This window comes from Nothobranchius furzeri, chromosome 10 (assembly GCF_043380555.1).
Source record: "Nothobranchius furzeri strain GRZ-AD chromosome 10, NfurGRZ-RIMD1, whole genome shotgun sequence".
Lineage (NCBI taxonomy): Eukaryota > Metazoa > Chordata > Actinopteri > Cyprinodontiformes > Nothobranchiidae > Nothobranchius > Nothobranchius furzeri.
In genome coordinates, this window is record NC_091750.1 from 63,257,069 (window position 1) to 63,271,715 (window position 14,647).

The 14,647-nt window shown below is 41.6% G+C and overlaps 1 protein-coding gene across 1 annotated transcript in view; it reads right to left on the reverse strand.

The window, feature by feature from the left end:
- Positions 1-14,647, reverse strand: part of dchs1b (dachsous cadherin-related 1b) — a 117,057-nt gene that overhangs the window by 16,353 nt on the left and 86,057 nt on the right. The window contains exon 5 of the mRNA XM_015961641.3: positions 2,126-2,308. Within this exon, the coding sequence (XP_015817127.3) occupies positions 2,126-2,308 (183 nt within the window). The remainder of the gene's footprint in view (positions 1-2,125; positions 2,309-14,647) is intronic.

Consider the following 14,647-nt stretch of genomic DNA (forward strand, 5'->3'; position numbering starts at 1 on the left):
AATTACTTTAGTTAAAAACTGACAGTTTAAGACTTTTAATAAAAGCCGCGACAGTAAATCACACTGTCAACACAGAAGAAACCAAAAGAGAGAGATTCCCTTTTGCCAATCCTTTAAGAATAGAGCCAGGCAATTGTAGTATGGATCTGTCAGTGAAGTGAAGAGTTTGCACTCATTACGCTGCTTCTAAGGGCTTAGTTTTATGGGGCCATCAAAAACCCGGATTGCTGAGACAAAGGGAACAGACACCACGTGGACCGAGCTGGGAATGCATGTGGAGTGCCACCGCTGGTTCGACTAATCATATGTCCCAAATCCATTTTCATTTGAAGTGCATCCAAAGCCGACGATGGGAGCAATAGTGTGACCCCCTATAGTATTTATTTGCTTTTTATGTTCGCGTCTTCTTTCTGAGAGTTTTAGTGGAGCTTGGACCGTGTCTTGTTCTTGTAAAATATTGTATAAATCAGTTTTAACTGATCTGTTTTCCTACTTCTTTTGCCCCGTCCCTCTCTGCATTTCCTGTTTTCCCCCTGATTGCATTGCCATCCTGTTGTTTGCCTTGATTTTTAAGACACTATGTAAGGAAGCATATGCTGCCTGCCTGAAAAGTGCACTGACAGGACTGTCACTTTGATCAGATTTATTTGAGTGCAGCTGTACACATTTTAAAGTTTGCTCTCAGCTTACAGTTTTGATCACGAGGTTTACACATGTAGCAGGCAGTGGGTTTTGTCATGAGGAAACATGAACCAGCTAAACTGTTTCTGCTCGTGCTGCAGATAAAGTGCTTTAAAGGGATTTTTGGTAAGTTTGCACTGAAAAGAAAATGTCTTTATTTACATGGAGAAAGCTGGAGGGAACCAAATACTATGGGACGGACATTTGTTCTAACTTTAACTTTAATGGATTCTGATTACAAGTAAATAAATATATACTCAAAAGTTAGTATTATAATCATGAGTGAAATCTACCACTTCACTTCTTTATAGATTTAAAGGAACACTTCACAGTTTTGACTTGCTGTTAGCACCCCCTAGTGTCCATTTAGTAGCACCAAAAGCAAAAAGTATCTCTTCGCTGTGCGTTTGTCTTTTAAACCCCCTTAAACAGCTGAAATGTCTCCCCAGTCTTCATTAGTGTCTACAGAAGTGGATTGCCACTAAATTAAACAAATCAGCTGTGTTCACAATTTAAAATATGCAGGAGATGTGCTGGAAGCAGACTGCAGCGCCAGGTATGTAAGCTCAGTTTTTTCAAAGTCTACAGGTGGTGGCCCGCCACTCTGAAGTTGCAGGTGTGATATTCTGGCCACAGGGGGTGGCGGGGCTCTGAGTGATGTTTCAGTAACCCTGTAAAAGGATGTTTTAGCGAAAACTGGCTCGAGAAAATTATTTAATTATATGAAAAGTTGCAGAGTATCCATTTAAAGTTAGAACACGATTCATGATGGTCAAAAGATCATGAATCAAGTTAGTATTAAAATGACACACAGCAGTGTTTAACCCTTTAACCATTTCCTTTAAAAGTGGGGTTCAGTGATTGTGTAGGTAGAATGTTTACCAGCTTCAGGTGGGGTAGCACTCTGCAGCCTTCTGTTGACCAGAAATAGCACTTGCAGTGGGTAGGAGGCCTAAGGTGTGCTCTTTACCAGTCAAACAGCTTTTAGCAATTTTCTGTGCCGATAGCTAAAATGAGGCTAGCAGTTAGCGTTTTTTAATTAGCCGACTGTCAGTGAAAAACACTAGAAAATAATTAAGTTTGCTTTATTGTTGGCATCATGGTGGAACCTGGAAGTAAAAGTCTTTGTAAGTAAAGAGCTAAAACCAGAGTGAACATCGGCGCGGCCTACACTCGTTAGAGGGAGATAAAGGAGGCTATGAAGTCACAGCCTGATGGTGACCTGGCTTATATGCCACTTAACTTGTAATATATTTTTGTCCAACAGTGGTAATTCATGGCTTATTTAATATCAGTTGGCTCATTTTAGTGTTAGCTCGTTGTTAGTGCTAGCTACAGTAGCCTGCTGCGAGGTTGTTTATGGCAGTTGTAATTCCACTTTCAACCAGTAGGACGGAGAAGCTGTAAACTGTTTAGTGTTACTTTAAGGGAAATGGATTCTTACTCCATCTGTTGCTGTGACAGTAAAGTCAAACTTGTCCAAACCATCATCCCGGTCAAGGGCAGTGCTGGTGCAAAGCTGTCCGGTCTCCTTGTCTATGGTAAACGGCAAAGCGCTTCCAGAACTTGAGCCGAGGGCATAGGTGATAGTACCGAAAGACCCTCGATCCCTGTCTGTGGCTGACACCTGAGAAAAAAGAGAGACATGAGGTAATAACGGACAAACAGTCTTAAAAAACACTTGAAACAAGAAACACACCATCGCACCCAGCAGGCGTTGACGTCTGGAAGGAAAAAATTGGACATGTGTCACAATTTTTATATATGAGCTAAGGGCCTTTCTGTTATCACAATGATTCAACCACCTCATGGACCAGAACATCTGCTCTTGTCCAAATTTCACACACCATAGCAATGCTTGTTGTGATTTCCAGAAAACTATGAAAAAGAACTTCCATGAGAGTTATACGCTTTTATAGATTGCACATCTGAAACATGAGGGAATTAAAATGAATCAGCAAATGATGATATTCAAAATGGGCTGGTGGTGCTGGGCAACCATGGATACAGATAGAGGAAACTGACATAACATTCAGTGAAAGAAGAAGAAGAGGGACAAAAAATCAGATGGCAGTAAATCATCAAAGGAACTCAAATTAATTCTAGAGGCTCAAAGAAAGAAAACTGGTTTTAAATTTGCTTTTATATAAGATACACTTTAATACACATAAATATGCTCCTTAAACGATCCCACTGATGGTTTCACTACCTTCAACTCATCAAATCTTTATTTTATAACTCATCTGAATCTACTTTTCAATGTTGCTCTGACCCTGAATCACACCGAGAACAGAACCACGACAGCATATTGGTAATGACACTTCTGTCCCACCAACACGTCAGGAATACTTAGACAGTTTAACCAGGGTAGCTGATTTATCATGAAACCGAGGCAGTTGTGTTTTCTGAAGGGTCACAGTATTCCTCTTTAGTCAAGCACTGTTTACATATGGAAAATGACGTAGTTGAGACTAACGTTATTTTTGGGCTTGTGTCTTCCAGGCAACATATGATGGATAAGCCACCTTTGGTGATTCAGAATAAAATCACACACAATTTCTGAATGTAATATATCAAAAGGACAGCACTTTCATTATGGCTGTGAACAAAAATAAAAGTAGGTCACTTTCCTTACTCTAACAAATAAAAACCCAACAGAGTTGTTCAGAGTATTCATATGCTTTTTGAAAATGAAAAAAGAGATGCAAGGTTGAACAAAACGAAGAAAAAAAATGGAAGCAGATCAGGTTATTGACAATAGTTTCAGCTACAAACTGCATTTTTCACAGTTTTTGCACAACACTAAGGTTTTGGAATGGCCTAATGAGGCAAAACTTTGAAGTTAAATGATATAATTACAATTGATTCTGAAAGTATGTTTACATAAATGTTTTATTAGCTGCATTGACCCGATGTTCAAATCATTCCCTATAATCTAACAAATTAATTTAATTAGATAGCAAAAGTCCAACATGTCCTCGTAAATCCATTGGGTCAGACCTGAGCTTTTGCCTGGGAAAGAGCCCGTTTTCTGACTCAGGAAAAGTAATTCAGTCTAATGTCTTCTCAACCTTTTTGTATCACACAAAGCTAAACATCGAAGCACATAACTCAGATCTAAACACTCGTTTGTATCATTCAGAGTGTAGAACATGCAATAACTCAGTGTTTTTATTCATGATTTTGGTTCTTCTAGATTAAATGAACCTTCCGCATATAAGTAGGTTCAGAAATGGGACTATTTTGCCTCAAACAAGATTATCTAGTTTTTATAGAGCCTGTTGTTTGTTTCTTTTGTGAAGGATGGACCAGGATCTCCCTGGCATCTCATTTATTGTCTTCAGATCTCGCAACACTTAAATCCAAGATCAGTAGCTGCGAAACATGCATTCTAGAGGAGAGTCAGTAACATAGTAAAGTGTATTAATTGTGGTTTTGAATGATGAAGTTCTTGTTTTGCTGGACAAACAAAAAGTAGTGACTGCAAAAAAACTGAGGTTTGCATTTGAGAAGTGGTCTGAAGACATGTTACGTGTACACAGTATTCAGATAATTAGCTAAATCATGTAAAACCACAAAAGTGGTTCCTTTCCTTGGGAGCTTTGATGTAACACCTGGTTTAAGAAAATGTGAGTCTTTCAGGCAAAGTATTAGAGGCAATCTAGTTAAAGTCTTACATCTGAAGGTTTAAGTCTTTGGATGAAAGAAAACATTTCAAGAGTTTTTCTTTAGGATATTGCAGGTGGGTAGTAGAGTGTGCTTTTGATAATAGTGTAGTTTATAAAGTGTAAACATCAGAGCTTAATCACAAAACAAATAGAAGAAATCACAAAGTAGGGTAGGGTAAGGTAGGGCAGGGCAGGGCAGAGCAAGGTAGAGTAGAGTAGAGTAGAGTAGAGTAGAGTAGAGTAGAGTAGAGTAGAGTAGAGTAGGGTAGGGTAGATCAGAGCAAGGTAGAGTAGGGTAGAGTAAAATAGGGAAGAGTAGGCAGAGCAGAGCAAGGTAGAGTAGGGTAGGGTAGAGTAGAGTAGAGTAGGGCAGGGTAGGGCAGAGCAGAGTAGAGCAAAGTAGAGTAGAGTAGAGTAGGGTAGGGTAGATCAGAGCAAGGTAGAGTAGGGTAGAGTAAAATAGGGAAGAGTAGGCAGAGCAGAGCAAGGTAGAGTAGGGTAGAGTAGAGTAGAGTAGAGTAGGGCAGGGTAGGGCAGAGCAAAGTAGAGCAAAGTAGAGTAGAGTAGAGCAAAGTAGAGTAGAGTAGAGTAGAGTAGAGTAGAGTAGAGTAGAGTAGAGTAGAGTAGAGTAGGGCAGGGAACGGCAGAGCAGAGCAGAGCAAAGTAGGGCAAAGTAGAGTAGAGTTGAGTAGGGCAAGGTAGAGTACGGCAGGGTAGGGCAGAGCAGAGCAGAGCAAAGTAGGGCAAAGTAGAGTAGAGTTGAGTAGGGCAAGGTAGAGAACGGCAGGGTAGGGCAGAGCAGAGTAGAGCAAAGTAGAGTAGAGTAGAGTAGAGTAGGGTAGAGTAAAATAGGGTAGGGTAGGGTAGGGTAGGATAGGTCTTTCATGTGGGAGAGAAAATAAAGTTACGTCCAAGCTAAAAGGATGGTTGTGACAGCACAGCAACAGTGTGGACACAACTACCACACCCCTTTTAAACTGTTATTGTATAAAAAATGTTTTTGAAAAACACATGAACTGTCACATTGCAATGACAGGCTGACCACTTATGACCAAAGGCTCTCTTGTGCCAACTCCGCTTTGCAGCAGTGACATAATAGTATTTAGAAAATGGCTGCACTCTACTTATTGGATGCTTTACTGAAAGGATTTCTATCTGTGGATGGGGTAATGGAGACCACAGCTCTACTGGGTTAAATTTATATCTCAGGCATTTCTTGTGAGATCTCATTGCTCCGAACCTCTATCAGATGGTAGCAGGTCAAACAGCTGATGTGCAACTCTGGTTTACAAAGAATGTAGTTAATCGACTGACAACTTTTTAGCAGTCAAAAGACAGCCTAAAGACTCACACATGCAAAAACAGTCAGGAAGCGTGTGCTGAGCATCAACGCCAGGACTCAGGCCTGGAGCTTTAGGTCCATAGAGAACCATTTATCCCTGGCTGAGATAGCAGAAGAGTGATCACTCACCAGAGCATTAAAAACCAGACTTAATCACGTATTTGCTTCTGTTCTTCACAGCTACATTATTCTTCTGCACAGTTGACTCTGTACCCTGACCCTTGCTTTTATTTTTATGCTTTAACGGTCACTTTCCCTCCTCTCAGATAGAGGGGATGCCTCAAAAAGGCTCCACTGAGACCATTTCCACACATCTCACACGTTCCAGTTCACAACTAAACACACGTCACTCAACTTCTTCTATCGGTGATGTTTGACGATGCAGAGAGAGATTACTCTACCGGCTGGAATGTGGAGCAGACTAACAAGTGGGTTTTAATTATACCTCCAGCCAAAAAAAAAACTTCTTTTTGTACTACATAAACATTATCAGACTTCAAGAGGGATGGCCATTACATCAGCTGATGTGTTCCAGCTTTTATTTGCTTTTACGTCTTTTTTTTCTCTTTTCACTTTTTCTCCCTTTCATTACACTCTGACTTTACTCCTCTGGCAATATCCTGCTTTTGTTTCTACTCATCTTCACCAGATGTGAGTGCTGGTCCAAGTAGAGCCTGCTGCTCGCTGTGGTTTGTCTCTGTAAAGCAGCAGTTTGTGTCGGAGGAGCAGCAGCAGCAGCTGGACCGCAGCTCAGGACTTCTTTTTGTGGTCTCATGAAAACAAGACAGAAAGTTTCTCGAGGCTTTAAAAGTAAAACCTGCTAAACAAAAACAAAAATAATGACATCAACTTAATGGAATTAGCTGGCACTACTCTGAGTGCTGTAGAGGCTTTGTGAAAAACTGTCGGCAAAAGTCTGACCAATATAAAAGGAATCTTTGCAAAAAAATAAAAATAAATAAAGCACTCAATCTTTGAGAAGAATGATGGTTTTATGGCGTTTCATATCAGAGTTCATATGTAAATTATATTTGAAAAACACTCAGAGAACTCGAATAACAGCATCTACACAAACAGCCAAGTGAGACACTACACTCTAAGAAATTAAATGTTGAGTTTACTTTACCAAGTCATGTCATTACACCTTGTTGCTTAAATGTAAAGTGTAATATACATTGTTATGTTAAAAGTAAAGACAATGTATTTCTAACCCGACCTTTCTACTAGATGTGTAAATTGCTGTGTACTATGTTTGGTGGAAGTTTTGTGGATGTTACGTGGGGGAAGGGGGGGGGGGGGACTAAAAGTTCACAGCACATTTGAGCTAGCCTGGCAAGCCAGACTAAATAAATGTATTATTTAGTCTGGCCACGCTCCATTGACGGCTCTCGGTTGTGGGGCGGGTTCTACCGTTGTCTTTCAAATGATCTCTGCATGCTACTGGACAATGAATGTGACATACTCTTGTTTCACTCTGTTGCATCATCCCACCCACCAGGCATATAGAGTGCCCTGATTGGCCCACAAAGCGGATAAAGCTCTGTGATTTGTTCAGTAAGCAGATAGAGCACTATGATTGGCCCACCATTATGGACCAGTCACAGCTCTTTGTGTGTTTGAAACCCCTCTAGAGAGCTGTGATTGGCTAGCCAGAGTCCTGGTAGGAGCTGTGGAGGTTCCAATGGAGCATGCCTAGACCAAACTTTGCAAAGCAAGAATTTGTTCTAGTTCACTAGGCTATATTTGAGCATCAGATGGCAGGATTTGGAGACGTACTTCCCGGTATTTGGGCATCTCGCCTCCGACTGGATAGCAGCAACGCGACTCTACCACTGACTTGCAACTTCATCTCCACAAATGGTAAAATGGCAATGGCCTGTATTTGTGTAGCGACTTCTTAGGGTTCTACAACCTCCCAAGTCCCTTCACAACACATTCAGTCATTCACACACACATTCACACGCTGGTGGGGATGAGCTACGGTGTAGCCACAGCTGCCCTGGGCCTTACTGACGGAGGCGAGGCCTGCCAAACACCGGCACCACCGGTCCCTCTGACCATCAGGTTAAGTGTCTTGCCAAAGGACACAACAGCAGCATTCTCTGGTCAGAGCCGGGATCGAACCTGCAACCTTCCGATTACTGGACAACCTGCTCTACCTCCTGAGCTGCTGCTGCCCTAAATAACACAAGCCTGGAGGAGCATTTGCCGTGTGGTTATGTTGCTAATGCTAACAGTTAGCTTAAACTAACCGAGACGTCCTCTGCTGTTTGTTAAAACAACAGCCTTCTGCGTCGCGAGACAAGATGGGTGAGGCCATGAACGTTAAGTGACAGTGTGATGTAGATTTGTCAGGCTTTTCAAATCCTAGAGTTTCACCGTCAGAAGGTGATGCAGGAGACAGGCGTAGGAAACCATTTTCATGTTCAGCCTCCATTAAAACTCAGAGTGACCAATTATAATCAGAAATAATCATTAAAAAAAGGTTTTCCGTCAACCACACTTTAAATATTAATGTTAATATTAACTAGTGCATTATTAAACAGATCACACCCACCCCCCATCCCCTGATCCTTTGCCCTAACCTTAACCCTCCCACTGTCCTAATGGGTGTGACCCCGCGAGGAAAGTTGACCATTGAGCAGGATTGATGGTTTATTCCTTGAGGTCCATGTGGCAGGGGTGAGGTGGTGCTCACTCCTCACCCCTGCCACATGGACCCAAGGGATAAACAATCAACCCTGCTCAGTGGTCAACTTTCCTCGCGGGGTCACACCCATTAGGACAGTGGGTGGGTTAAGGACACTGAATAATTACCAATATCAGGAATGTTAATGAAGAGGCCCTTATTTTAAAGTGTTACCATTGATTTGTATTATTACCATTGTAAATTGTAGTTTCAGTCAATCCTTTAAACAAGCAAGAAAAATCTAACTGTTTCCAAACGTTTCTCTTGTTTAGCTTGGGAATATTGCCATTGCATCAGTTTACACTCAAAGGAATGAGCAATAATTGATGTTGACTTCTTTTTACTTGAACGGGTGTCCCTTTTAGCAGCAGAACAGTTTAACCACAACTCTTTATGATGTCATAAACAGGGACAACAGCAGAATTATGGGAAAAGGGATTTGGTTCCTAACTTTTTCCATGAAAAATACAAGTTTCTCCCCCAAATATAGCTTATTATGGTTATAAATGCGCATGGTGATTCTGCTGCTTCATAATGGAATGCATCCAAGCCAGATGATTAAGACCACAGAACGTTATTTACAGTATAAAGAAGTATAGAGTCTGGGTTAAAACTCGTAACCAGTCACATAGAGTTGGAATTAAAGTGTTCTTTTACCTTTTATTTCAAACTGACACATTCTTTTGCTCTCCAGTGAGCAGCGTTCCTAATACCAGGAAGTCTCAAAGTGAATGTCTGCCTCTCTGCTGCCAATGAGTTCAGGCACTATGGGTACAATTAAGATATACGCAGTGAAAGAGAGAAGGGGAGGAAGGTGGAATAGGTGTGTGTGTGTGTGTGTGTGTGTGTGTGTGTGTGGTGGTGGGGTGGGGGGTGGGGGTGGGGGGGTAGTTTGGCATAAGAACAAAAGGCCAGACTAATGATAACACGAGACCTTGAGATGGGATTGGAACGGGGAGGGCTGAGGCCTCATCTCCAAGCTACTCCAATCTCCATTCCTATCCATGACCTCCTCCTTTTCCTCCAAAATCTCTTGCGTATTCTGTCTTCTTTTTTTTTACTCCTTCTTTCAGCACCCTATTACAGAAAGTGCTTGTTGTCTTTCATGTGCAGCTCACGGCTGGGAATGATTAGGCCCATCAGCCCTCACAAGGGAAGAGGAAAAAAGAGGGAGGTGAAGGAGACCCAGCGAGAGAGAGATTGATTTCTATATTTGGAAGAAAAAAATGTTGAAAATATCAATGAATGTAATAAAGAGTGATGGTCACAAAAAAGAAATTCCTAAAAGCTGATGCTTACACTCACAGAGAGGCAATGTGAAAGCCATGACAGCAACTTAGACTGAAGAGTTTATCTTGTTGTCAACAACAAGCTCTCCCTGCATTCAGATCAGATGCAACATGAAATGTTTGGTTGGTTACTTTGCCAAGAGCCACAGCAAAATATTCAGAGACATTTTTTTGAGTAATGAATGCTTTTCATAATTATTTGCTTGTTTTTGTGACATACAAGCCTGTCAGACGATATTTAATTTTTCACACACAGACTGAAACGATCAAGAGTGCAGCTAGAAATGCTGTAACACAACTGAGCTCAGAGCTGGTCACCTATGTACATCAACGACAGACCTTCTGGAATGAGAAAGTCTTGGATTAATTAAAGAATAAGAACAGGGGCGTGTCCAGGGAGTGGCCTGGGGTAGCACATGCCACCCTTGGAATCTCATTGGCCACCCCAGGTGCCACCACACTAATTTACCTTTAAATCGGCTTTTCACTGTCCACAAAAGGCTTGGGGGTAAAACAAAAAAAGCATAACCATTGGTGCCACCCATGCACAAAGTTGTGCCTCACCTTGGCCACCCCATTTTAAAAGATCTGGACACGCCACTGAATAAGAAGCAGATTGAGAAATGCTAACATTTGCAAGATCTTTGGCAAACCTCTAAAAAGTGGCTCTTCATGAATTCCTCTCCAGCCAAAGCATCGTCTGGAGTCTGGGTGGTGTGACAGCGGCGTGCACGTCTGAGTATGAGTGAAAATACCGGAGACTTTATTTTCATCCTAGCATCCAAAAGCTGTGAGCGAATACATTTACCCCCCACTGAGACCGGGCTGGTCACTAAGTAGTTTTGTGTGTGCTCACAATAAACCTGATGTGGTAAACCTTCACGCAGTGGGCCTTTCCACCAGACGTGTAAGCATCACGTAACGTCCGCGGAGCATAGTAAGCAAGAGATTAGCCTGTTATAGTTGATGGGTGTGTTTCCACCGACCACAAAGCAGCACATCTTGAACGTGTCCCAGTCTCACGTCACTCTGCTAAATTTACGCCACATCTATTTTTTACGTGCTACGTCAGGCTCACCTCAGCTCATCAGTGTAAATCGGGCCAGACAGGAAGTGAAATAAGAAAGCAGTGTTAAACATCTGGAAACTTTCAAAATAAAAGTCATGTGACGCAGATCTTTTTGGATATATTCTGTCTGCTATGTATGTTTGCTTGTTGTCATTTCGGGACCTCATGCGACCAACGTGGAAAGCTTTTGCTGCAAATTTTCATCTGAAACACTTTCGGTGCGAAAGGAGCTTGTGAGTAAAACACGTTTATTACATTGACTGCTGCACGTGTATCCAGTGGAAAGCCCGGGTAAGACTCTTTAAAAGCATAATTAGGAAAATTACCTCTTCTTAGAAAATGATTCTCTATCAGAAGTCACAGTGACGCTTTTGACAAGGCTCATTAGCATTGTTATTAATAATTAACGGTGCAACTGTTCTGTCTCATGTCTCCTAAAAACACCAGATGACTGTTCATGTAAACCTAAAGCTGCTTCATGAGAAAAAGAAAATGCATGAAAGCAAAGTTTTCTCCAGACCATCACATCTGATTTACACAGTGAGGTCTGTACGATGAAGTGAGCTGTAATTATCACTTATTGTCCCTTGATTGTGATTCAGAATAAGAAGAAAACAGTAATTAAGGAGACAGAGAGCACAAAGATGGGCTGGAGTTGGACCTCAGACTGAGGACTGCTGTCTGAGTCTGTCTGAGCCGTTGGCTTTTTGGATGAATGAGTGATGAAAAGTGAGCGGTGCACGGCCGCCTCGGGGACACCGCTCTATGTAATTTCAAATCCTAACTAGCAAACACAGAAATGTGTGTTTAAGAGAACGCATCTGTGCTTCTGTGGCAGAATTTCTCCCAGAAAGGGTGCAGGCATGTGTGTGTGTATAAATACATTTTGGGGCATTTCTGTGGTATGTGCAATAAAAACATGACAAAGCGATGCAAGAGAGAGCAGAATCAGCTTTGTTTTTTTTTTTTTTTTACTTAACCGGTTTTAATGCATTTGTGGAACTCTCAGTTCTTGGTTAGACTGTTATTAGGAGATGATGACTGGAATTCAAGGGGTTGGATCTTGTTGTTAGTTAAAAAACACACATCTGCATAGAGAGGAGAGAAAGAAACAAGACTTTTATCCTAGAGTGTCATTTATACAACTGTAAAAAACCCTCACCGATGTGTTTCCATTTAAAACAGCATACCACAAAGAGACCAATCCCAGATTTTGGGTTTTAAAACCAACACCAAGTTGGTGTAACAGACATTCTCTGTGTGGAAAAAGTGTGTGTGTACACAGCCGAGACCATCTTCAGGCAGATGTAACATCAAATAAATTAAGCCCAGAAAAATGGATGTTGGATAGTTGTTCAGAATGTCTAAAGGCACTGTGGATGGCTGTAAAGTGCTTTGGAGTCCTCTGACTCTGTAAGGCACTGTACAAATGTGGGTCATTTACCATTTATCACCTGCACATTCCAGGGTGGCCTTTTATTGTGGGCAGTATAAGGTACACCTCTGCACTACTCATGATGTCAGATCAGCATCTTGATATGGCACACCTGTGAGGTGGGATGGATTATCTCAGCAAAGCACAGGTGCTCACTATCACACATTTAGACTGATTTGTGAACAATGTTTGAGAGAAATGGTAATATTGTGTATATGGAATGAATTTTAGATCTTTAAGTCCATCTCATGAAAAATCGGAGAAGAAACAAAGGTGATGCGTTTATATTTTTGTTGAGTGTATTTACATAATCTGTCTTCAAGTACAATTTTACAGTGAAATTATCACAAAACAGTCATGTTTTAACCATGTTGGAAGGAAGGTTACGCTGAAACAGATTTCTTGTTTACAGTCTGTCCCACATCCATACTTCCTTGTTCCAGAGCCAATCACACGTGAGCCCACAGGGTTTACAAGTTTACGCCAGCAAATGCTGCTGCACCAGCAAAAATGTATAATTCCTGTTTTGTAACTGAGAAAATGTTTTTCAGCATTAAACATATTTAAAGGTGATGAACTCAATAGCTTAAACGCACGATAAGCTGTAAACAGTAAAACTGGATCAGCGTTCATAGCATTTGGGTCCTTCAGTGGGTTGTGATTGGGTGCAGATATTTTCTTTTACACAAAAAGCAAATTGGGAACCTTCTGGCCCAAAGCCGCTGCGCTAACCTCGAAACCACAAATATGCTTTTGAATCAAAAACTGTTTTTTAATACTCGTGAGTAATGATTTCAAACATGACTCTGTGAAAAGCCACACCCCTTTCCACCAACGTCTGGTTGCCACTAAAATCTCTAAACAAAGCATGTGGAACAAAAAAGGTCCCCTTACACAAGCACAGATGCAAACTCCAAGTATCATTTGTCACCGCCACACAGAGTCCCGTATCTCTACGCCTACTGAGCTGACTTGGTCAAAGCTCCAGATGGCAGTCTTTAACTCGAACACTTATTAAATCATTCATCTACTACCATTCCTACCAAGTGGCTAAGGATACAATAAATCTAGGTAACTTGACTTAACGGATCGTGCACTGACGTGTTTCCATTTGAAATTGAATCATGGCTGCACGCAGCACATCGGACCGAGTCTTGGCTTGTGGCAGAAGGAGCTGGGGTGACAAAAAGCTTCAAGGCAAGCTTTTATAGGCAAACATTTATGTTTCAGAGTCATTATACTTTTAAATTGTAAACCAACATTGAGCTACTTGAGAGGTTTGCAGAAATAAGGCAGTGTGTTTATAAGTGAGGAAAGGGTCCCTTAAAAACTAAATTAATGTCATGAAAATGGATTTTTGTGAAACACACGTGTGCAACCTGAGAGTTAGAGTCTACAAGAATAAATATTTGCACTGCAAGTGCAATGGACAGTCACGATCAGAACCCCTGGTCTACAGGGTCAAAGGTGATCCAAACTTCCAGCTGTGGCTGGCTTTAGGTGAATGTTTCTCAATTAGTGTGTGTGTATGTGGGGGGGGGGGGGGGGGGGGGGGGTGTGTGTTACACGTCCATGATGAGACCCTGTATGTCTTTCACACAAGAACTGACAGTGACACTCGTTAAACAAAAGCGGAGAAAATCATTAATTTTTTTCCCTCAACAGGAAATTTATGATTCGAGAAAGTAAAACAAGGTTACCCTCACGTGTATTTTTATTATTTTAGGAGTGACAGTTCAGCGCGGTACAACCAGATTTTCTATTTTTCTTTCCCTTATCGTTTTTGAAGCTGGCCGACCTCCACCTCAGGAAGGTAATAACATCAGGAGCACCCCTGGACTTTAAACCTACATCTGTTTTTGGCTCGCTTTGACTGAAACCAGAAGGAACACGGGGTTGTGTAGTTTTGTTTCTTTCAACTTCGGCATACATTACAGACAGGACTTGTTTGAACAGTCATCCTCATATCCACTTCACCTCTGTTTAGTAGTGAATGGAGGAACAAGAGAGTGAGAAAATGCAGCACAAACGAGTTTCCTCTGAAGCACGATCGGGGTCACGCTTAAGGTCAGGGTGAAGAGCTCAGCACTTCCCCTTAGAAAGCAACATGTTGAGCTGGTTAAGGCATAAGGTGAGGACACGGTCGACTTTCTTGTGAGGTGTTTTGAGGACGTTCCACCAGGAGGAGGACCGGAATTAGCTAGAAATTTTTCATCTTACGTCTAGTTTGAGAACACGAAGTTACTTTCACGATACCATTGTGCATAGTGGCTTCAGCCATGTGCACCATATGGATCCAACTACAAGCCGCAGAAACAGCTGATAATAGTGGATCTCCAACGTTCAATAGAAGTAAGCTGATTGAGCAGCTGAGAGTGACGGACGACTACAATAACTGGATCAGCCCCTCATTGACCCGCGGCTAAACCACCTCAAGAGTCAGGCATGGGTCATAGGTTGTAACCATTTAAAAG